Source organism: Chelmon rostratus, chromosome 8 (genome assembly GCF_017976325.1).
Source record: "Chelmon rostratus isolate fCheRos1 chromosome 8, fCheRos1.pri, whole genome shotgun sequence".
NCBI classification, from domain to species: Eukaryota; Metazoa; Chordata; class Actinopteri; order Chaetodontiformes; family Chaetodontidae; genus Chelmon; species Chelmon rostratus.
The window spans coordinates 19,978,476-20,002,451 of NC_055665.1; the positions used below are offsets into that span (position 1 = coordinate 19,978,476).

At 41.4% G+C, this 23,976-nt stretch overlaps 1 protein-coding gene across 1 annotated transcript in view; it reads left to right on the forward strand.

Moving 5' to 3' along the window:
- LOC121611032 (CUB and sushi domain-containing protein 3-like) overlaps positions 1-23,976 on the forward strand; it is a 158,139-nt gene that overhangs the window by 129,459 nt on the left and 4,704 nt on the right. Inside the window, 7 exon segments of the mRNA XM_041943392.1 lie at positions 2,405-2,587; positions 8,809-8,982; positions 13,970-14,143; positions 14,928-15,001; positions 16,853-16,964; positions 23,044-23,223; positions 23,677-23,742. Of these exon segments, the coding sequence (XP_041799326.1) occupies positions 2,405-2,587; positions 8,809-8,982; positions 13,970-14,143; positions 14,928-15,001; positions 16,853-16,964; positions 23,044-23,223; positions 23,677-23,742 (963 nt within the window).

Here is a 23,976-nt window from a genome sequence, read left to right on the forward strand (position 1 = left end):
TTTTCAAATTCAATAAAATTCATAATACTGCCTAAAGTCTTCAATGGCAGCTCAGGATGGAATGATGGATTCACAAATTGGTCGATGTACACTAGAAACCAGGATTATACCAAATAACAAGGATATTATTCCCAAAAAGAAAGGTTGTTGTTGAGATTTTCAGCAAGTCACCCTCTGCAGGAATAGACTCCACTCTAGGCGTGAGTGGGAAAATATGTTCGTGTTTGATTTGGGTGAACTGACCCGAAAAGGGAGTTCACTACCCACGAGGCCTGTAAAGTCCAAGAAATTAGATAAGGCTGACAGGTTAGTTTATTTATTACACAAACAATTTCCATAAAAGGCAGGCAGCAGTGCATATGTACACAAACATCAAATACATCACTGCCAGCAGCACTGCAACTCAGCCATCCATAGTATGGAATTCCTCCAAGTAAACAGAAACACACCTAACAAATAGCCATTTAACCTGTGCCATCCATCAGATAAACACCAAGGCTGTGCAGTTGACATCTCATTTCTTTGGATTTTCTCGCAGGACACTGTCTTACCTGCTGTACTTTTGTGCTGATTATGAAAATGGATACATCTAGGATTAGATTCACTACTGGAGAAAGCAAGAAAGTTGTGCCATCAATTCAGAACCTCAGCCGATGTCAAAGTGAAGACTTCACTACTTCTCTTTGCTCACAACTAGCAGCTCTCAGATGTATTCTGTCAGGATGCAAAGTTAGTCTCACCCAGCGATGATAAATGTGTCCAAGTGTTGAAGATCTTGGCAGCAACTGAAAATAAACAAGCAGGAATAAATTTGAGGGAGGAGGCGTAAGCAGGGACAGCCATATGCATCAAACTGGCTTCTTACGTTGAGGTGAACAAGTCAGAGAGTTTTGTAATAAGTCGGCAAAAATTAGAGTTGTAAGATGAAAGGAGGGCTAAGAAAAAGCAATCAAATACAGCGGCTTCCAGTTTCATCAGAGATAGCACTAGGGTAAGGCCTGACACGAACACGTAGTGGGCCAACACTCAGCCATCTGTTGACTTTGGAGGAATTGTGCCATGAGAAGATGCCAAGAATAGTCACGTGAAAAGACGAGAGAGAGCAAAAATCACCAGGGTAATGAAGCTCCCCAACACTACTCTTATTTCACTGGGTTCTCCCCTTCATTTAGAAAATAATAATATCTCAAAATTCTATTGTCACAGTGGTTCATTTTAGAAAGTGATTATGTATATAGGATTACTTCCTATAACAATACAGGTGTCTCTCACTCTTAGGCCAGGAGTAACAGGTACTGTGTGTTGATGCTTTGAGTGCTTGATTATAGACTAACGTGGCTACAGCGGTGTCATCTGCTTCTGTTGATGTTTTTTACCTTTATGAACTGAACAAGAAGAAGCCTTCAGCATCATTGCTTTTTGTGCGGACAGATGCCGTTTGCATGTTACGCATGCACACTCTAAGGCTGCTGCACACTAACCACACAAACTTTTGTCTCTCTCTGTTACTTTATTTGTATGGAAGTGTCCTGGGGCCTTTTTCTATACCAACTGGGCAATTGTAGTTAAAACCATTATATCCATATATTTAGTGATATTTGTGAGTTCATAGAAATATCCTATCAGCCTAAAACCCCTCCAAAAACCCATTGCATTTTCTAAAAATTGAATTTCCAAATATCATTGTGTGAATCACTGTAACCATGTGTCATTACAGTGGAGCTCCTGTGTCCTGCCATGTTCACATCATGTGGGATGGACTGTAGAGGAAAGCAATTAGCAGTCCTGATGACCACCACACAATTAACACCACATTTGGTGACAAACTGTACTTACTTACTCACTCTGTTGCTCGTGCTTCCGTTCAGTAAACCGTCACTGTGATAACTATGAACTGCTGGTGAAGGATTGTGGGTCTAGGTTTGGTTGCACCCTGTGATTTTATTTTATTTTTGTACATTTTCATTATGCACAACTGTATTTGGCACAGCTGTTTGGAACTTTTCAATACTTTCAATGTGGCTGAGAGGATAATTATTAAGGCTGAGAGGATAATTATTAATCATCCCTGTGCCTATACTGTAGCATATGAAGAAAAATAACAAGTGCATGGTTAAACGCTGATGGTACAAGTGAGCAAATGCAAAATTAGGAAACGAACAGCAATTTAACAACAGAACACTAAAAACAGAAACATAAGGGTGAAAAATCCGATCACTCTTTGAAGAAAGAGTGGTGCATAGGCACTAACCCTGTTACATCAGACACTCTATATTGATGTTTTACTTTGAATATACTGCACGGTACATTTCATTTTGCTGTTCAGTATACTTTTTTTTAATTCAACAACACCATTCAGGATGATTTCTGATGCAAGTTCCTTATGTTTGACCACCAACGACAGTCATCACCTGCGGCGACCCTGGTATTCCAGCGAATGGGCTTAGATTCGGTGATGACATCACAGTGGGCCAGAACGTGACTTTCATGTGCCAGCCGGGGTATGTGATGATAGGAGGGGACAACTCAGTCACACGGACCTGCACCAACAATGGCACCTGGAGTGGCACCATGCCAGCATGCCAAGGTAAGTACCACCCACAAGTGAACACACTCACACTCCCTGCGCTGCACACGTGCCGCAGTATACAGTCAACCTTGATAACCATCAGACCGTGCTGTAGCAACCTTGGCACGGCAGCACACTGTCACATACAATATAAAGTACATGCTTACACCCAGAGATCTAATGGGATTAGCAAGCAAGGTGACACAGAGCTTCCGATGTGGTCAGATAGTGTCATATTCGGTGTGCTGATAACTTAAGTGCCAACGATATATAAGGCCGGTTTTCTACGAGACAGACGCACACATGCAGATACATGTATTTGTGTGCATGTCTGTGTATAAACTACTGTTAATCTTGTTGCCTGTTTTTTAATTGTGTGTCAAATATCCTTATATTTAGTCAACCTCATCCTGTTTTTGTTTTAGTGTTTTTTTAAGTCAGGTTTTAGTCGACTAAAAGTGTAGACATTTTCGTCTTATTTTAGTCAGTGACAGCTGTTGACATCGTAGTTATCAGATTTTATTGAACATTTTAGTCAATCTAAATTTCATTTTAGCATTATCTGATGAAAAAGGTCGAAGGTTGAATGATTAAGAATGCAGCTTTGCAGACTGTCTGGTCTAGTGGTCTGATGGTATCTTTTGTTATCAACAGTATTGCTTGTTGACATCATCAAAGTTAGCTTTTAATGATGGTTTTCGCTAACAGAATTAACACTAGTATAAACACATACACCCACATGAACACTTCATGCAATTTTTAGTCTGTTTTGCTAAATTATGTCCAGAGCATCCTTATATTATAGTCCCCAGATAAGAGAGACGGCACCGCTCAGCTGGCTTTCAGAAAAACTAAATATATATATGTATATAAAATACATCTGTAGAGCCCTCGATCTAGGACAGCGTAATTTCACCAAAATATGCATCTAGAGTTGCACCTGTGGTGGCACAGAGCCAAGGCTAAAAGTTCCTCCGACTCTTCGTGATGGATGTCGAACAAGTCCTCTTCATCACAACAAGGATCCCTCTAATTGTACTCCTAACAGTTAATCACTGGCTCCCTCTGTCTAAAGTGTGTGCACACTCTATGGGCTTGATTAACATCAGAGTTAAAAAATCCACTAAGAGGACTTAGTTGTTGTATGCCCATCAGCACTACATCACCCTATGATTTATGATGCTGGGGTGGAGGCATAGATTACCACGACTGCCATCGACACCTAAAAGTATCACACATGAGATTAACTTGTGCTGCAAACAGATCAGAAGTACACCAGGAAAGGGAAGAGCCCACAAGGCAAATGGTGGCTTATTGTTGCTAAGGAACTGTTCTCATGCTGCGGTCTCAGTCACAGAGAAGGAAGCTGGCGTTGTGTTTGCCATGAGAAATGGGAAGGGACAAATGAAATGTGAGAGAAAAAGAGGTAGAGTGTGAGAGACCGACATGCACAGAGCAACAGAACAACAGGTAGGAGACACGCGTTACAGAAATCAAACACACACACATTTTTTGAAAGGGAGTGAATATCAGGGAATGTAAAAACATGAAGCCTGTTGATCTTTGTTCGGCTTGTATGTAGTTTCTGTTTCTAGATATACTCTGTGTATAAAATGCTGTTGTAGACCCAGAAGTAGTTGTCACCTTCCCTTAGCTCAGCTCATAGGGAACTGTGGTTTTAAGCCACACACTTCTTGGCCTCCTCAGGCTCCCTAGAACCTTGCCTAGAAGTCCGCAACATCCAAACTGACACTGATTTGTAATATTTCATGGCCGTGTTTCATTATTAACGTGCCCTGTTCCGTGGTATGTTGAAGCTGTTGGATAAATCGATGGCCGCGCAACCCAAGGCAGTTTAAATGGAGAAAGAGAGAGAGAGAAAGATGGGCGAGGGAGCGTGGGTGTATGTGTGCACGCATGTGTGTATAAAACTGCGTGAAGCTCCTAACCTCCGAGCTCTAATCCTTGACAGCTACCGCAGCAGCTCAGGCGCTCGGCCCCGATGCTGCCATGCTTGATGGTGGTGGTGTGGAGAGGAGCGAAACCCTAGAGCTTAGCCTTCCTCATCACACACTAGCGCACGTATACATTCACATAGAGGACATTCAGCTACACGAGTGGCTCTCATGCATGCGTAGACACAGATGCTTGCATACCTTCAGCTCGTACTGGCCTGTGTACATTAGTCAGTGAGCCACAGGGTCCCTCCTCTCACTTTTCCAGTAGTGCTTACTCCTCTCATGGGGTAAATGAATAAAAGAAAGTCAAGAGTGAGGAGTTTGATCACTAAGTGGCTGCTCTATATTAATTTTGTGATTCCTCAGTGTGGTTGGGGGAAGGAAGTAATACAGATGTTTAATGCTTTATTTTCTCCTTGTCATTGCTTGCTTCCTCTCCCTTGGTCTCTTTCTAAGACTATCTAGGACAGGCGATAGAACGGCTCACTGGTAATTACGTCTTTTTTATCTTCTCTCTCACTGACAGCCTACGCACAGAGAGGTCTTAGAAAAGGACTGAGAAAATATCTATTTCCTTTTTTTCATGCATGTGAAACTGAAAACAATGCCTCCTCCAGTGAGATCGGTTGCCTTTTTCTTTTGCGCGATTGGGTTCAAGTTGAAGGTGCGGCGGTTCAGTCGGGATGAGCTGTTTGAAATGTGTCATGATGTGGGGCATCTGTCACCTTGTCATAGATTTGGATGCTGTGCCGCGGGGATATGCGCCAGTATTCCACAGAGGGAGGGGAATAGAGATGGAGAGAAAGAAGCGAGGAAAGGAAGGAGAGAGAGAGAAGCTGAAAGAGACAAAGAGGTTTTACCTGTGCCGACTCTGTGCATAATTTTGCACTTAATGTGTGTGTGTGTAAGTTTGTGTGTGGTGTGCGTACACACAGTGCCGATGACACATCCTAAGCCTCGCCCGGCAAGGATTCAGTTTGAATCCCAGGTTTGGCGTGTTCAGCTAAGAGGCACTAATGCTGCTTAGAACTACTTAGGAAAATGGGGACACTCTTCGCTTCCCATTCAGTTCTGCTTGCCACCCATGCCTCTTTTTTTTTTTTCTTTTTATTTATTTGTTTATTTATTTAAAGAATTTTCTGATGCAGTGCTTATGGGATTAGTAGGCCTACTCCAATAATCAGCGTAATTTGCCAACTTGCACACGCGCACTCACACGTTCTCCCTCCATCTGTCTCTTGCTCGGCTTTGTCTCTCTTCCTTCCCTCACACAGACAAACTGTAGGGATGCACATACACACCCAAACACACAGTCTACTTTATAGCATCCAGCTGGGCATTTTAGTGAGGTATTTCAAAATGAAGTGCTTTTTTTTTCAAGCACTCCAAAGCAACAACATGGAAATCCCAAACTGAAGGCACTCTTTACTAATTCATTAACATCAAAGAGAAACAATTTCAAGTGAACTTGTTTCTCCTTGAGAACTTGAGAAACAAAATAGCATTATCAAACAAAGCATTAAAAAACAGATTGCGACATCAGTATGGTTTTGCCTTTAACTTTTATTCAGTATTCATCATGGCCTAAATATCTTTCCAAATATAGCATGCATCTAAAGCATATATACTGTTTAGTGCTGCAACATGTCTATATAGAAATCTTTTTGGATCTGCTGCCAACCAAGAACAAAAGATGGTTCCACCTTGGAGAGAATGTGTGAATATCCCACAGTGGCTTGCTCTAGATTTACTGTAATTCCTTGTGTAGAAAAAGAAAATCGAGCTAAACTTCATGAGGCACTGAAGTTGTCCATCATGCCTCTACCTACACTAACACTATCATCTTCAGAATTTAGAAGCACAGTTATTTTCCAGTTTTAAATGTCATATAGTGTGAAACTTATCCTTAAACAGCTGGCTAAAAGTTTGCTTTCTGAATTTTGTCAAAAAAATAAATAGAACAAGTAGCTTGTAAGAAAAGGAGCTACAAGCTGTTAATTATGTGTCAGTGTTCATTTTTACAGCTATTTTAGATGTTATGTTATGTCCAAATTAGGTACCTTTATTCTCTAAATGCATTATAGTTTTGTCCATTTGAGATTTGAATCAATAAATGCAACACACTGCTATTCAATAATTTATTGTACACTGATTTTTTAACCAGTCAGAGTTAATGGATCTCTCTAACGGGTACATAATGACTTCTGTGATGCAATATCCCAAGTTGCCTTGATGTAGTGAATAACTGTGCTCTTAGTATGGCAGGAATGTTGCAGGGTTTGGAGGTGGCGAGTGGAGCTGTGGAAATGAAAAGACAGGTAATAAGCTTGAAGTGACAGGCAGGCAGGTGGGAAGAAGGCAGTCGTCGAGGTGTCCGAGGGTCAGGTGATCTCGACTCTGTGCCCCAGGGGACAGATAGTCCAGCTTGCCTTAGCTAAGTCTTTTTCTTTCTGTTGGTGCCCATAAATGCAGTGGGTGCATGTGTCTCTGTTCATGGTCCTGCCCGGAGCAAAGATATCCATAGAGTCTGACTTCACATGGCTGCATCTGTGTATATTTGTCATGTATTTAGTAAGTGAAAACGACTGTGTTGTTGCGCTGCCAAAACACTAAACCTTAACTTGAGAGCCATGGTGTTAACATGACAGTTTAAGTAAGCGGATTTGTAAACTAAACATCTGATCTTAACAGACGGTTGCAAGGCTTGGATATAGCCTTGCTTCAATTTGCAGATCTTTGTTCAAGTGTTTCGGCATGCACGAGTTTGTCTAAAAGAACCAGAGACTTGGGGAAATCATGGGTGTTGAGGGAGGATAGTAATGGTATAAAACAACTGCTATAATTTATTCACATCCCTAAAACCCATATCCCATCTGCGTCCCTACGGGTTCATCTCCAAGTGTGTCAGAACAAACTCCGAGCTTTATTATGCATTCATTTATTACATTTGTTGAGCAGAAAGTTTATGGCTTACACAGACACAAGATGTCCCCTCATTTCTCACAGAAATTATTCAGTATTCTCCAAACAGAAACAGCACAAGAATCCAGCATAGTCACAGTCAAAACATAGACCATTTCTCTGGGCTAAAGACCTAGTTTTTACTAATCCCCATTATGCAGAATGGTGAATCTGTGCCTCCCCTATTTCTTCTTGATATCTGTAAAATAGCACTATAATTTGAAGTATGCAGTGTAATAATAGATTTGACAAAACGTTGATGTTTAACCTGTGTGAAGAAGCTAACTTAAATCCTGGTGTGTCTTCCTGGGACATTGAAATATTTTATCATTCTGGATATAAATGGAAAGATAAAACCTCTTGAGAATGACAATTTATTGGGTAAAAAGTGGGTTTATTACAGTGTTTAATACAACTTAACACCACTACTCCCTCTTATCATCACCACCAGCTCTATGTTTCAAAATTTTCATTAGAAATGCAAAGACCCAGGATATAGCCATATCCCCGTAAATCCACATAAATCATAGTAATTATCTCCAAGCTTTAACATTGTGTGTTATCCTTCACTTACATCCAACAGCTCAATGGTTCAGTTGTATAAAGATGGGAGAAAGCGGCAGTGTTTTCCGAAGGATTTTTTTCTGATCCTTCAGCCCTTGTGTCCAGAGCTGTAGAATCAAATATTTTCAACCCCACTGAATTGAAGTCATAAAGCGATACTGCTGCAATTCATATTTTGATGTATTGATTCTCAGGTACAGCAGATATTTTAGCTGGGACTCCACACATTGTACCGTCTATGTATGGAGCCCAAGGATTTTTAAATTCCACCCTCCGCTCCGACTCCTTCAGCTTTGCTGTAGACCTCCCACTGCTGCAACAACACACAGCAGTTATGGATTAAACCTTGAACACTAGGAACTAGGATTACATGCTGCCAGTGAACTATTTCTTTGTATGTTGAAATTTGAAAGATTGTAAATAAATTTTGTAGTTTAAATATTTGAGATTTAAAAAAAAAAAATTAAATTAGATTTTTATTCTGTTTTCTGCATTGTTGATGGATTTGCTTGGACCCGTTGGTTGATTCCTTTTTCTGCTGCAATTTTTGAATTAGGAAATGTTTCTCTTGCTCTTGTGTAGCCCCTGATTTGTTCTCATGTCTGTGCTGTTTTGGTCTCACCCCCACAATCCTTTCGAACCCGGTCTTCTTGACACAAACCTGACCGTCCTGTAGTTACCTGTTGCAGCTGTTCTTGCATGGATTGTACTCAGATACGCTTTTCTTTCCTGTGTGTGTCCTCACTTTTCTCACAGTGGTGACCTGTCCTACACCCACACCCATACCAAACGGCCTCCTAGAGGGCTCGGTGCTGGAGTGGGGCACCAGCGTGAGCTACAGCTGCCTACCTGGCTATGAGCTGTCCTTCCCTGCTGTGCTCACCTGCACAGGGAATGGGACATGGAGCGGAGACCTGCCTCAGTGCTTGCGTGAGTCACCATTTTGTACTTTCTGGATAATTATGATGATAATTATAGAGGTCTCAAAGAGGAAGTCTACTTCTGTTCAGACTGAAATGTTCTTGACATTTCTGTTGCCGTCTGAAACATGGTTATTTGCACAGTGGGTTGAATTGGATTTTTTCTCCTTATATCCCTTTTTAAACATTATCAAGCACCTGAAATGCTGGACTCATAATTAAAATCTGGCATCCTGTTGCTTTTCCTCTTACAAATCTATTGATGGTGGGTTCCTAATGCCTCTGTATTTGAATGAAATTGAGTGAAATTACCAGGGTTCCCACTGTGCATTACATTTGTGGAAAATATGGATTACTGAGAGGTATGATAATCCAGATAGGCACGGTCATATTATTGTACAAATGTATTTGGGGAAATTGTGAGGTAACAGGTCTCAGCCTTTTCACAGGGCTGTTCTACCTGCATGCCATTTTACAACTTCTCTCATACATTCAGTAAGTTGGTATAGCTTTTTTCTCTGAGGCAAGCCTCTTTTAGAACTTTGCTGCTTGCCCCTTTAGAGGTTAGCTCAAGTGAAGCAAATTAATGAAAGTCATGAATAAGTCATGGAATTTAACATCATGGCCTAGGTGGAAAAGCTGAATTACAATACAAATAGAGTAGGACAGTTTTACAGAGATGCAGAACAGGGATCATTAGTGTTGTTCCCAATTGCAACGTCAAGGTCTTTTTTGTAAGCAGTGACTTAATCCTAAAACCACCTTTAGCAGTTACTGAAACATGATAGTGAACAGTGTTAAGCATGACACAGACATTGTACCCTACCTGTTCATGTAGGACACAGATACTTGAAATGGAACCTCCAATTTACATTTTGATTCAATAAAAAGTGAATCGACCTCTAGCCCCAGAGTCAAAGCTACAATGTCGATGATGAAGATGATGGTCTGAGTGGAACCGCAAGTGGAGTGTCTGATGCTCTTTACTACATTAAGACCTTCTTAGAATCATCTTCGCAAGCATAATAATAACCCCTGAGACGCTTGGCTGCTCAAGAGCATCTCACTGTCAGACAGAAATAAAATATCAAGGAGAGTAAAGCACTTGGACATGTGTTTGTTGAATATTAGTCAGGACTAATTGGAATAAAAACAAATGCCACTAAAAAATATTCACGCACAACAGTCCAAGTGCTGAAATATGTGTTGTGTTTTTTGACTGCTGTGCTGCACTGAAGGCATTACCACTGAAACTGTTTAATGTAGGCAGTCCTTTTATCTTGACTGTTGAATTGCTTCATTTTACAGCAAGTGCCACATTGATTGATTATTGGGGCCATCTTTTGCAGGGAATATCTGCTATCAGATGGCTACATGCATTAATTGTGCAAACACTAACTACACTGTGTTGATTGCTGACTTTAGGTAAGATTTCTGAATTGAAGGGAAAAAGTATGGTTTGCAGTATTTTAGTAACACATGATGTCTGAGCCCCCTGAATCTGATTAAAAAGAACTACATTCACTTCACACGTGTTTCTTGTAATTGATGCTAATGGCAGAATTTGGTGCTTGTGGCCGAATTCAGTCAGGCAAACATGGTCCCATTTAGGTATTTAGCATCTGATATCAGCTGACATACTGCTTGTGTTTGTGGTAATGCAACTAGAGGCACAGTTGTGCAGCCATTTGCTCTTCTGAATGGACACATTGCAGTTATTGTAATTCATGTAAGTCAATGTGTGCACGCTACTGTATGATTTATATCCTACCCTGTAAAAGGATTGTTTTTGTCTGTTATAAACAGATTTGTACTTTAGCCCTGTAAAGTGTCCAGCTGCCTGTTTTATTGAGGGGCATTAGTGTATCTGTGTTCTGGTCCTGACGTGTTATGATGGGTAAAAAATGGCAGGTTCCACTTGGAAAATGTACCATGTCTACTTGCTGTCTGCTGCAATTATGATGAGCAGTGTCATCCCTCAACACAGTACAATCATTTTTCCACTTCAACACCTCCAAAACAACCTCCTGCAGACATGTGAGCGAGCAACCTTTATGTGCCATGATGTAACGCTAGTGTTTGTGCCTGGCTTGTTTTTTTTGTAGTAATTACATTTCCCAGCTCCATTATGTACTACCTAGAATTCTATGTTCCAATGCTAGTGCAAAGCTGACACAAATTTAGAGCCATACACTATAAATATCGTTCAGTGTGATCAATAACCAGCTTCTGTGAAGAACCCCTGGCTCTCCTAAACACATTGTTATAGCTAGCCTCCTGCTACAGTACACAAAGTGGAAGCAAGTCTGTGATACATCACTGAGGTTTACTAAGGCAAATAAATAAGTCTTGAAAATGGAACTACAAGGAAGAAAGTGCTGATCATATTTGGTGTAGAGAAAGCTGTTATCTATACATTGAAGTGTGAGCACAGCACTATTTACAGCAGTCTTAGGTCCTTATAGTCCTTATAAACCATGAAGTAATTATGAGGTAAGTTAGGGTCAATGCTCTCAATGTAGTCACAGGACGGAGCAATACTGCATGTGTTCTGCGTTACTTTAGAAGCTTCTACATTTGCCATGGAACAGCTCTGAATGCATGCAGGCCCATGTTTTTGTATCTGTGCGGTGTATGCAAAGATATACTCCAAGCGTTAGTCAGTACATTAAATCATCTTGTCAGCTGAAGCTATTTCCCATTTAAGAACAACATCAAGAGCTGAGCACGAGGAATAATCCGATTCATTTTGGCTCTATCATGCACATCCACTGCAAATTCAACCTGATAAGTTTAAATTTAGTTCGGTGCATAATAATTTAAAGCCGCAGTCTTTCTGTTAATTAGACATACAGTAGACTTGCACTGCCGTAGACTTTAGAAATATGACTGCCATTCATACTCTGCACTTTCAGTTGAAATACAGCTCGGCAACTCTGCAGGAGATGCCATGCATCTGCAAAAGCAAATCCATCCCTGCATTTCTTAAAACCTGTACTTTTGTAAGCATTTGCAGCCAAACAGGATTAAGATGCATATTCATGTTCCCCAACACAGCACATGGGAGAGTAAGCAGCAGAATTCAGTGTCTGAGAATGCTACTTCATGTGTCTGCAGGGATGAGACTGTGATCCCAACTTTGAATCTGGCCTCTGCATACTGATTACTTCAAAGCATTGATAATTCATCAAGGAAGGGGAGATGCTGTAAGAGAGAGTGAGAAAAAGTTTGACTAGTCTCTCTCTCTCTCTCTCTCTCTCTCTCTCTCTCTCATCCATCTACACACACACACACAGCCACATTAAATATGCTGAGCTTGGTTTGGCCCTGGGCTATTTCTCTTATATATCTATAAAGCAGTACATTTTCCCTGCAGCTTGAAGCTTATGACTGATGTGCATGTCACCTGTTTGGCCTTTATTGTCAACCCTCCAAAAAAAACGCCATCTGAATACTGAGTCGTACAATGTTATTCGAGAAGTGACAAGAATCCTTTTCGCATCCAGCCAGACATTTGCATCTGTATTTGTTGTCATATCCCACACGGTCAAACTGCTGGGTACTCGGGGGCTGCAACTCACAATGCATCGTTTTGAGACCTACTGTACGTACGTATTTTGTAGGAGGAAGATATGTCTCTGAATACATGGATTTGTTTCTGAGATAACAGTTTTTGCAGTAATGGCTTTATTCAGCCATTCCTGCATGGGCTGGATTCTAATCTCCTCTTCTAGATATCTGTTATGTCAGGGATTGGTGGTGGGAAGCCCCTGTTGGTTCCTGACTTCTAGGAAGAGAGCAAGCGAGGACTAATCTCTGTCTGCAGACCTCCACACAGCAGCACATGTCAGGTCTGGAGAAGCAGCCTGGCTTATTATTGGCTTGATCCCACGGTGCTCTGGCTGCGTGACTGAATGCTGTGACTCTCGTCCTCGCCTCTGTTCTCTCTCACACTGAGCATTTCTGAACCTCCCACAGCTAACAAGTAACTTTTACTCGTCAGTGTGGTTATAGTGGATTGATGGATGGATATATACAGTAAATAGGGATAGAAAGATACACTGACAGACTTTAAAATGGCTGACCTACGTTCCCATCAAGACTAAATTATTCCCGTCAATTTGATTAGATGTCTAAAAGCAATAAATTGCAGGAGCAGCAGCGGGCTTCATCTGCGGAGGCTGTGACTGGAGTCCCATTCAAAAGGCGATATCATACAAGTGGCCTGGAGAGCAACAGTGGCAACAGATGGCTGCAGTTGTGTTAACCTCAAGGCCCTGTCAGAGAAATTAATATTTCACTTGCTAATTATTTTGATCTACAATTGAGTGCCATGACCTCCCTCACTCCCTCTCTGCTGCCAAGATGAATATTTTCTACCCACTGTAACCACTCACCGGCGTGGTTGCTTGTTGGAAACAAAAAACAAATGTTAAGACCGAGCAATTCATCCTGAGACAAGGAAGTCAATGCATTTGCCCACATGCAGTAAAAAACAGCAAAAGGAATTTGTACAACAAGCATAATACTGATGCAATTTGAATAATTCAGCCCATGAATACTTTGTAAATCATATAGAAGTCATTTTTACAGACAGGTACTCAAATAAATAGGATATAATAAAAAGCCCATTGAAAACAGCAAAGCATGCTGCAGCAGTGGAAACCACTGTTGGCACTCCTCGTCATGGTCTGATCTTGTATGGGTACAGCAGCAGCCCACACATCTTATTATTTCTGAATTTAATGCTGAAGAGACTATTCAATGCAGCGTTCAATCGACTAGCTGCTGCAGTACTTCTTATGTGTAATGAGGTTAAAAAGAGATGAAAGTTTGGATTGTAGAGACGGGGCAGCACAGTAAGGCAGGGAGCTGGAGGCAAGGTGCAACAGTGCCGTGTGGTACGACGTTGCATGAATACTTGCAGGAAAATGTTTAACATCTGCATTTGGATTTGTTGGCCCTCACATCAGCAATATTCCACATTTCTGCTGCAGCCAAGTTCTGTGGAGACCCCGGGACGCCTGCCAAAGGACGGAGAGAAGGGCGGAGCTTCATCTTCAAGTCTGAGGTGATGTTTAGCTGCAATGCCCCCTATGTGCTGGTGGGATCAACAACACGCATGTGCCAAGAGGCCGGCACCTGGAGCGGATCTCAGCCTCGCTGTATAGGTCAGTACTGAATATTAGCCTGTGTGCTGATTCAGGTAATCCACAGAATGACTGGAGTAGTATTATTCTAGTATTATTCTTGTGAACTTGATTTTGAAGTTACATTATTGATCATTAAATTATTTTATCCCATGATCTGACTTTCCTACATGCAAAAGATGAGCATTTTAGTTTGTAGACTGAAATAACAAATGGAGTGAAATTGAATGCAAGATGTCTGCCAGGTACCATCAAAACTGAAAGTAAAACACAGCACTCAGTCTAACTAATCTTCCAAATGCTGATCTTTCATTGATGATCATTCTCTGTTGGTTCTTGAAGTGACGAACATAAATAACGAGACACAGTTGAGGGTGAACTAGAATCAGTGCGTTGCCATCTGGCACTCAACTAAGTAACGACAATGAAAAACATTATTTATACGGCTACCTCGGGGGCAGCGCTTTATATCGGGAGCTTAGTGCTCCTGGAAATATTAAGTGTTGAAGAAATGCTTCAAAAAACGGATGTGTCTTAATTTGAATCTAGTCTCAACAGTGATTAGAAGTCTCACAAGTCTGTATTCTTGAGACTTTTAAAAGCCAAGGAATTTATAGTCAAAGAGACTAAAGATGGCTGGGTAATTCTGCTCATGTTACCACGCCACTTCAGTAATTGTCCTCCGGTACATGGTACACCAGAGAGAAATTGCTTTGTCATTATCAATGATTGCCCCTCTGTCATATTCTCATTTTTGCTCTCCTGCAATTCCCCTGCTCATCGTGACAATGATTTCTTATTCCAGAGCCCACGAGAACCACTTGTGAAAATCCGGGGACACCTGAGCATGGCTTTATGAATTACACAACTGGCTTTAAGGTAAAATGAACAAAACCCTGCACAGGTACATTTTGAAACGGACTGTCTTTAATTCTGAGCTGATTTGTAACAGAAAATGCATTTCAGACGCTATCAGAAAAAGTATGTTAATAGTTGCAGGTTTGTGTCACAGGTATATAAAATAAAAACAGCATATTTTTCTCAGTTTTGTTTTATTTTTAACATGTTAATCTTCCCAAATTCTGAAAAGGTGCTTTACAGTATGTTAAAGCTAAGCAATTAGTCAGCTTGATACAACAAACAGTAAGTGCTTTTAGTCATTTACAGTTGACTGCTCTGGGCTTGAACGAGTGCACTGAAATCTGGCGAGTGCTGGTCATCAGCGATAGAGGATCTGTGTCTGGATTTGTTGAACTTCAACACAGAGAGTGTCTCTTCGCATACATAGGTGGATCCAAAGAGGACTACAATCTTCTGAGCATGCCTCCTCATGTGTGGAAAGTCAAGCAGTGAGACTCATACTGTATTTCTCCCCGTGTTTGGTCACATATTGGTGATTCAAATTGTAATCCTTGAACACGACCTGTGCACCGAAAACTGACATTTTTAGGGCTGGCTGACCAGTATCACATGTAGCTGTTCACCTACGCATGTGCGTCCCTATGTAAATAAAAAAAAAAAAAAAAACTGGCAATCTTTTCAAAATAATAGCAATACCAGCTGTATTGGGTGCACAAAATAAATATGTTTTTTATTTTTATTTTATTTTATCTATTTTTTATTTCTGGTTTACGATTGACCTCACGCGGGCCAGACAGGGACCAAGAATGGGCCAGATGTGGCCCGCGGGCCGTAAAAAGGCCCAGGTCTGCTATACGCTATATGTCACTTACTTAACTCAGCTCATCAAATTTCCATGTGATCAATATTTGAAGCATGCCTGGTTGTGCGAGGCAGAGATAGATGAGCATGAACGAAAGGCACCAAATCGAAGCACCATTCAGAGCTTGCAGCTCTACTGTGTTACCTGTCCTGAGTGTTCTTTGAAACGGGCAGTTTCCGATGGATGTTTCAGGTGGAGTCATCATTTATTCCTTTTGGATGGTGTTCTGTGGGTGCAAGGATGAAGCAGCAATTCATCTGTGTATCCATCCCACGTGGTTGCCCAGAAGAAAACTGGACAGGATTTCTCCACCAATGGGAATGTGTAGAGACGTTGTGCATATCTAGATCTATAATGATTTGCACTGTATGCAGTTTGAGCGTGTGCGTAAATCGAGCAATGCTAACATGCATCATAGTCAAATAAATTGATGACCATTGGTGTGTGCTCAGTAGTTCCCTTGAGATGCTTTCAGCCGGCGTATTTCATTTCATTTCCTCCCTGTTGCTTTTAGAGTGTCGCTTACAAGTTAAGTGCAATTTCTCCACAACATTCAGTAGAGTATCTGATATGAAATTTGTCCCAAATGAAAGCAGAAGCAGCTTATTATTTGGATCACTGCCTGTAATGGCTGTAGTCTTGCATTTTTCTGCATTACTGAACAACTTCAGCAATATCTTGACAACGGGCGAATGAGGAGGTTCTGCGTCGATGCTGTCTTTTAAACAGTCGACTACAGAGAACAGTTCAGCTCTATATCTTTACCACAAAGTCAGCTCCCTCCCTTTCTGATGCCTGTGTATTAGTTCAGAACACAAACATGGGCCATCGCCTCTAGGAATAGTCTCCATCTGCCTCCACACACTACAGATAATCATTAAAAAGGAAAAAAAACGTAAGTGTGCAGTATTTTTTCCAAGCTCTTTAGATTTGATGCTGGGAGCCTATTGGCATTTGCATCAGTGTATTGACTCTCTCCTCTTTGTGTGCTGTCTGTTTGTGGCCAGGTGGGCAGCAGAGTAGACTTCCAGTGCCAACAGGGACACCTACTGCAGGGCTCCACCACCCGGCTGTGTTTGCCAGATCTCACCTGGACCGGCATCCAGCCTACCTGTATCCGTGAGTGCTTATTCATCATGCTCTCCCGCTGTATCTTTATATCACTCTGCCTGCATTTGTTTTCATTTCCCTTCTGGCATCCTGTCTCTGTTTATCTGCATTGCTGACTACTAAGACACTTCCTTTTCTTTCCCTCAACCCTCTGCCTCGGTCTTCCTCCAGTACAACTTCAGTCATTCTCCCAATCCTGCCGTAACTTTTGACCTCGTGGTAGATTGCAGTGAGCACCTCAATCAACCTACCATACCAGTCATTCAGAGAGAGCAGTATTGATCGTGATTACTGTCATTATGTTTGAACTACCTGAACTGTCTACCAACACCAACAAGCTAGGGCTGTGCAGTTCATCCCAGTTGCATCCAGTATCTCAGTGGAATCCCTTTCAGCGACAGCGTATTTCATGGAAATATTACCAATTCCAATCTTACTATAGTCTGCATGTTACTGTGTAAACGCCAGAGCTGTGTGATGATCCGGGGATTCAAATGATGTTTTGTAATCTTGATTTCATAACTACCCGAAGATGTAACACCCACTTGAATTTCCCGGAGACATTTGTGCTGAGGGAGCAGAAAAACTGTAATACCTACCCCTCAGCCCTTCATTCTCTCCCCGGTCTACTCTGCAGCGCGGCTTTATGTCTATGTCCGCGTGTGTGTGTGTGTGTGTGTGTGTGTGTTTGTGTGTGTGTGTGTGTGTGTGTGTGTGTGTGTGTTTTAGTGGGAGGAGGAGAAGTTTTAAATGGATTTTGAATCCGTCAATATGTGCACCATGCTGTCTTTTTACTGTGCATACACAGTTGCTAGTTTTTTAGGTACACATAGTTGAAAATAATGCAGTCTAAAACAAGATAACTGCATTGCGTCCTGCTTTCATGAGGCTATCATGCTCAGGTTTGTTCGCCTGTTTTAGATGGATGTTGATTGGCCATTTAGGAGGCTGAAGTTTGTGGTGCTGTTGTAATGCTGAGAAGTGTTTCTAATATTTATCCTCCCCTCATTGACACAAAAGATGTGAATGCATGTGACTGGGCACAGGGCATTTATTTGATGAATACATTTATTCAAATGCTCTTTATTATGTATGTAAGCTACAACATACGGAGCACAGAGAACAGATTTACAGATACACAACATTTCACAGTAAAACGCAGTTGCAAAATACTATTGAGATTGTTTTCAAATTAAAAGGATCAAAACGGTTCATTTGAACAGTTGACAGCAGAAAAAAATCCAAAAAGCAAAGTCACCCGACAGCTCCTCAGCCTTCCCCGCTGCACCTGTATCTTCAAACCATTGACCATGTCGTCCCGCTCACTAAGGAAGGATTCAGGAGGTTGCACATCCTCTCGCACCTTAATGGCATTTATTGCCAGCACTGTGACAGGTCCCTTAAAAACGAGCTGTCGGAGTAAGTTAAAATCAACAGAATCAGAGGTGAAAGCTCCAGCAAACTCCTCACACTGGCACTTACAAATTTCGTTATAACCAGAGAATTGACATTCTCTCTCAGGAGAGAAATGACTGTTACAAAGTAGACGATACTTAGCCTGCCCTCTCCAGGGCTGCGTGCACTGCTGTCAAAATCTTTGAGAGGTTGAGATGGCATGGCCCTGTGAGAGCCAGACTTTATCTTGGAGCATCTAAGGAAAAATAAAAATACCAATATGAATTATAATTCAGCCACAATAGAGGATAAACCAATAAACAAAATGATAAGCTTTTAAGCTTTGAAATTTAATTTTCTTAAAGTCATGTTGTAAAAAATCAGTTTCTCTGCTGAGGGAACCTAATGCTTAATAATGTAACTTTCATTATTATGGAAATACAGCACGTTTCTACTGATGCTCTTTTAAAGGCTTTAATACAAGGCACTTCATCAGCAGCATCTTCATCAATGTACCGACACATGCTGGCCGGGACTCGATTGCCTGATGGAGCCCATTTGTTCTGATTGACAGCGGTTGATGCTGGACTTGCTACATGCTTAAATATGCTGTTTAGATTGTTAGAGTCAGGGTTAATGGATGACATGCTGCCCATGAACTGATTAAAAAAATTATTGTCTGCATACGCTCAACATGGACACAAACATCCATATGATTTTGTAGAGCTTCTATATATGAATTTTATTAAATTAACACACTTTGGCAACCAACTTGCACATTTTAACAACAATACCAACCTTTATTTACTGCTAAAATCTGAGATACCAGTGTATGCTTTGCTTTTGATTTCATTTGGTCACTGTTGATGTCCTCTCTTGTCACTGTTGAATCCCAGTGATCTGTAAGGTTCCTCTCTTCAACCTTTTTAGATTTGTGTACCTAACATCCCAGCAGCCACATTCACTTTTGCAGTGGTAATCATAAAATAACATGCTTTATACCTTGTTGTGTTACTGTGATGTTGTAAAGCCACCCACTGAGATGGAACAACCAGTCCAGACTTCATTCCGAGGCATCATGTTTTGAGGCTTTTAACTTGCCTGACTCGCTCTGTTGTGCAGGTGCAGTTCCTTAGCCGGGTTTGTCTGTCTCTGCTGAGGCTGCAGCATTTCAGGAGCTGCTCCCTGGCTCTGATCCATCGCCTGTGGTGGCTTGAAAAACGTATTGATTTTCCTCTGCCCTCGTCCTGTCATTGTTACCGCTGGAATTAAAATGGAGAAATGTATCTCTGATGGTCAGCAGACTGTAGCAACCAGACTTGTATGAATAAATTCTCAAATTTGTGACCGAGGATACTTTGACCTTAATGTCACATAGACATTGGTGAAGTTAAATCGGCATACTAGTGTTGACAACTGCGACCTGGCATGTTTATTTTTCTTAATGCAGATATGCAACGTTGCCCCTTTAACTGGCAAGTAGTGGAAACGTCACATTCATTACATCCACTACATTGATATCACCCTGCAAACTGTTTTCAGAATACTGTCATTGAAAGACCTCGCTGACTGACTGACTGTACAATTTCTGGTTTGGTGTCTGAATGTGTCTGTAGTACTACCTATCTAGTAATAATCTGTAGAAATATGTCATTGAATAGCACATTCATATAACCATATTGACGTTTTGTGTTTGCTGTGAATTTAAGAGTATAGTTATTTCATCATCGGTTATCCAAACATATAAACCACAAGGTTACTGTGTATTTCTGCTTTAAAGTAAAACTATTAATTCATTTTTAGTCCACTGATGTATAATAGCGGTTTTTTACTCATTTTTCATACATACAGCTCTGAAGGTGGACATGCAGACCCAGAGGTCTGTCTGGCCCATTGGAGGAAAGCTCTGGTTATGTATATGTATTTGAGTGTGAGCGTTTTTGTATGGGCCCAACACTCTGTGTTGACCCTCGGTGCAAACAGTCATAAATCCTCTAAAATACCTTTCTCTGTGATGAAATGCTCTTCTGTTACTGTGGAGCCACTTAAATGGATTTAAAAGTGAAGCCAACCAATTTTGCACTGCTGGCGAAAGCAAAAACTTGGAGGGATTATCAACACAATAGATGTAATAGATGCAATGGACACAAGTCAGAGTTTAATATCACCGGATTTTAATCACATTACCTTTCTATCAGATTAATGCTTTCGCTTATGGGCGCACACCCCAAATCCCCAAATTTCTCTCCAGCTCACTTTGATGTTTTGAAACTCAGCAATGAATCATGTTGAGCTCCAAAGCCTCAGTGGTGAAATCTTTAGATTCAAGGCTGCCATCGAGCATTATAAGTGCAGTAGGCGTACCTTTAGTACAAACCAGCAATAGTCTCAATAAGCAGCCAAACAAAACATCATTGTGATTTCAAAACCTGCAACCTCTGACCAGCTGCATTTCGTACAGCACGGCAAGCTAACAAGGTTGCTTGTTAAATAATAATAATAAAAAAAGCTAAAAGAAAAACTTTGTAACAATTGAAAAGTTATCTTTGCCTTCTTGCCTGTGACCTGCTGTTGCTGTAGCTGGCCAACCTCCTTGGCTGGCACAGAGTCCATCAGCTGGACCGTCTCTCTGTCTGTCTGTGTAACGAACTACTCCACTCTGTCTGCATCAGAGACAGCAACTTTGAACTAAGAACACCACATGCTGTTGTGTGACAGAAAAAGTGTCTTCTGAGGGCTCATGTAATCTCAGGGGTAAAGCCTGCAGTGCTGTTTGAAGTGTAAATAAACACAGTACTGTACTGTCAACAGAACTCGACGAGGGATGTGACGTGTCTTTGATACAACAATTCATCGGCCTTGTACGTGTCTTCAGTATTCATGGTCTACAAACTCTCCAACCAATCTGGACATGTGCTGACAGTTTGTCATTTTAAATGGGTTACATAGACGTGTGCTCAGGAGTGTGAGAAGGGAGTTTATTTAATTATTTAATTTGTTTAGGTCTGCAGACTTTATATCTACAACTTAGAGCAGGAGGCAGCTTTTCTTTTTTCTTGCAATGTAAAGAGATACCACGTTAGATGTATCAGGTTTTTTAAAAAGCTCTGGGTGAAGCACACAGGTCACTTGTCCTTGTGCTTTCTTCAGCAGTCTTTCTTAATGTAGCCCAAACTCTCACAGCCCCTCTGTGTCTGAGTACAAGATGAATGAGATAAGTATCCTGCAGGATTTCAGTACATGTTTTCATTTCTAGAGCGCTGACAAATTTCTAATTTCAGACACACTTATTTTACTGTATCAAACACCAGCAAAGGTAACATCCAACAAGAGGAATGTCCTGCAGCCTCCTCTTCTTCACGCAGCCCAGAAGCTGGGTTTCATCCCTGCATCCATTCCACACAACCCATTGCCACTAATGTCATTAAGACGCCATGAAGGGCCGATTTGGTACTGTGACTCAGTTGCAGCTGTCTCCCGTTTGACAGCTGGCAACGTATTCTTTCACTCACAAGCTGCAAAATTATTTCACTATTTTCCCATTATTGTTGACGCCTCAGAGCCTGAATGTTCAACCCCTCAGTGTTTGGTGGTGGGGGTGATTTGCATAATTTTTTGTTTTGCAGAGAGTTTGTTGATGTGAAAAATTAAACCAAGTATACTCAACCCACTCATGAGAGAATGAAAACATTTAATATGGTCTATAAGAGGCTGGTGTTTTGGCAACACAGCAATAACAGCTTTTGTCCCAAGTTTCTGATTCAGCGAAAGCTTTTTAACACTATCCTAAATCAGCATGTCTCTAGCTTCCTGTTTTTTGAGACAGAATAATTCAATAAGCTAAGAAAGTCAAAGCCAAGAAAGACAAAACTCGATCACGGTCTTAAAAAGCCCGAGCTCAAACAAGCCATGTAGTTATATTTTGTTTTCGGGTCACACTGCTCTGACTCGCCGAATATGGGCTGCACTTAAAAGCCTCCTCCATAAGTGAGTCCATAAGTGACCTTGCAACCTATATGCACATCCTCTTGATAGAAAACACTTCCGAGATCCACATTACCATTCACTTCAACACCGTTTTGCAAGGACACTGGTGCACTTTGTCTAGTTCAGTCCCAACCTTTAAAATTTTGATTCATTCAAGAAATACAAAAGCAATGCCAAATATTTTTTATTCATTTGTTTATTTTTCCCCAACTATTGCTAAATTGCAGTCCAGGGCTTTCGGTAAATGGCTTATAGCAATTCACACAGTAACTGCTTTGACTTCATTTAAGCTCTCCTCATTTTGCAGGCTAATTCACTCTAAAATTAAGCAGTGCATCTCCCAAGCCACAAGTGTCCATATTCATATCAGAAAACAAACTAGACATATTAAAGTAGCAACATGTTCCCTAATAGCTCCCTGGACTCAGTTAAATTGTAAAATGTGTGTGCTTCCTTTTTTATTCAGTTTTTTTCTGACCTTCCCCATCTCTCCCTCTCTCTCTCCCCAGTGAGTCCTTAATTATCTTCCTGTCGATCTGTACGTCTCTGTGTGTGTGTGTGTGTGTGTGTGTGTGTGTGTGTGTGTGTGTGTGTGTGTGTGTGTGTGTGTGCTCGAATGTGTCTATCTGACTCCCATTTGTGTGTGTGTGTGTGTGAGTGTAAATTGTGTGTGTGCTAATTCGTCTGCCCTCTGCTTGCTCCCCAGCTCACTCCTGCAAGCAGCCGCGGAGCCCGGCCAACGCTGACGTCGTGGGTCTGGACCTGCCCTCCTACGGTTACACCCTGGTGTACACCTGTCAGCCAGGTTATTTCCTTTCCGGGGGTTCAGAGCACCGCGTCTGCCGCTCTGACAGCAGCTGGACTGGCAAGGTGCCTATCTGCAGAGGTACGTGGTCAGCGGAGGTCTGCGACGACAGAATATGGAGAAGATGGCAGGGAGGAAGGGGATGGATTAAAAGTTAAAACGTTGAAGGGGAAGACTGTGCTGCATAAAGGTGGAGGGTAGGGAGAGTTCACTGATAGTTAAGTCAGATAAAATGCTAATCAAATATAATGAGACATTGTGGTTTCTGCGAAGTTGTCTGTAAACCCACCGTACTGTCAGTATACTGTCAACTAGTTGCAATATGCCTGTTCAGATTATTTTCCGGTGTGTTGATTTGTAAGTGTTTGTTAGAACAGAGCCACCAGAGATCTTAAGGAAGTGAGGAAAAGTTTGATGCGGGCGGCAAGTTGCAGTTTAGCAGTGTTTACTTTTCCAACATCCTCCAGCTGTTAAGCCTTGCTGTGTGTCACTGCAGTACATCTTTGTGACATGCATATTTATGTTCTCCTGCAGTCGGTTCCAAATCACATGAGAAAACTGTCAAACCCGTACCAGGAACACCAAGCCCGAAAGTAAATGGTGAGTCTTGAACTGCACAAGCTGTTGAGCTGGTACCCACAGAAGTCAGCCGGCTTGGAGCTGCAGTATGTGTTGATGGCATTAGCACCAGCTTGTCCATGATAGCGCAAACTCTGTGTCGTTGCAGGACACGATGAAATGTAGTTAGTACAGACAAATATTATTGGATCATAATAAGTGCAATATCAACTTAATGCATTCAAGATGAGATCAACTTTATTGATCCCCAGCTGG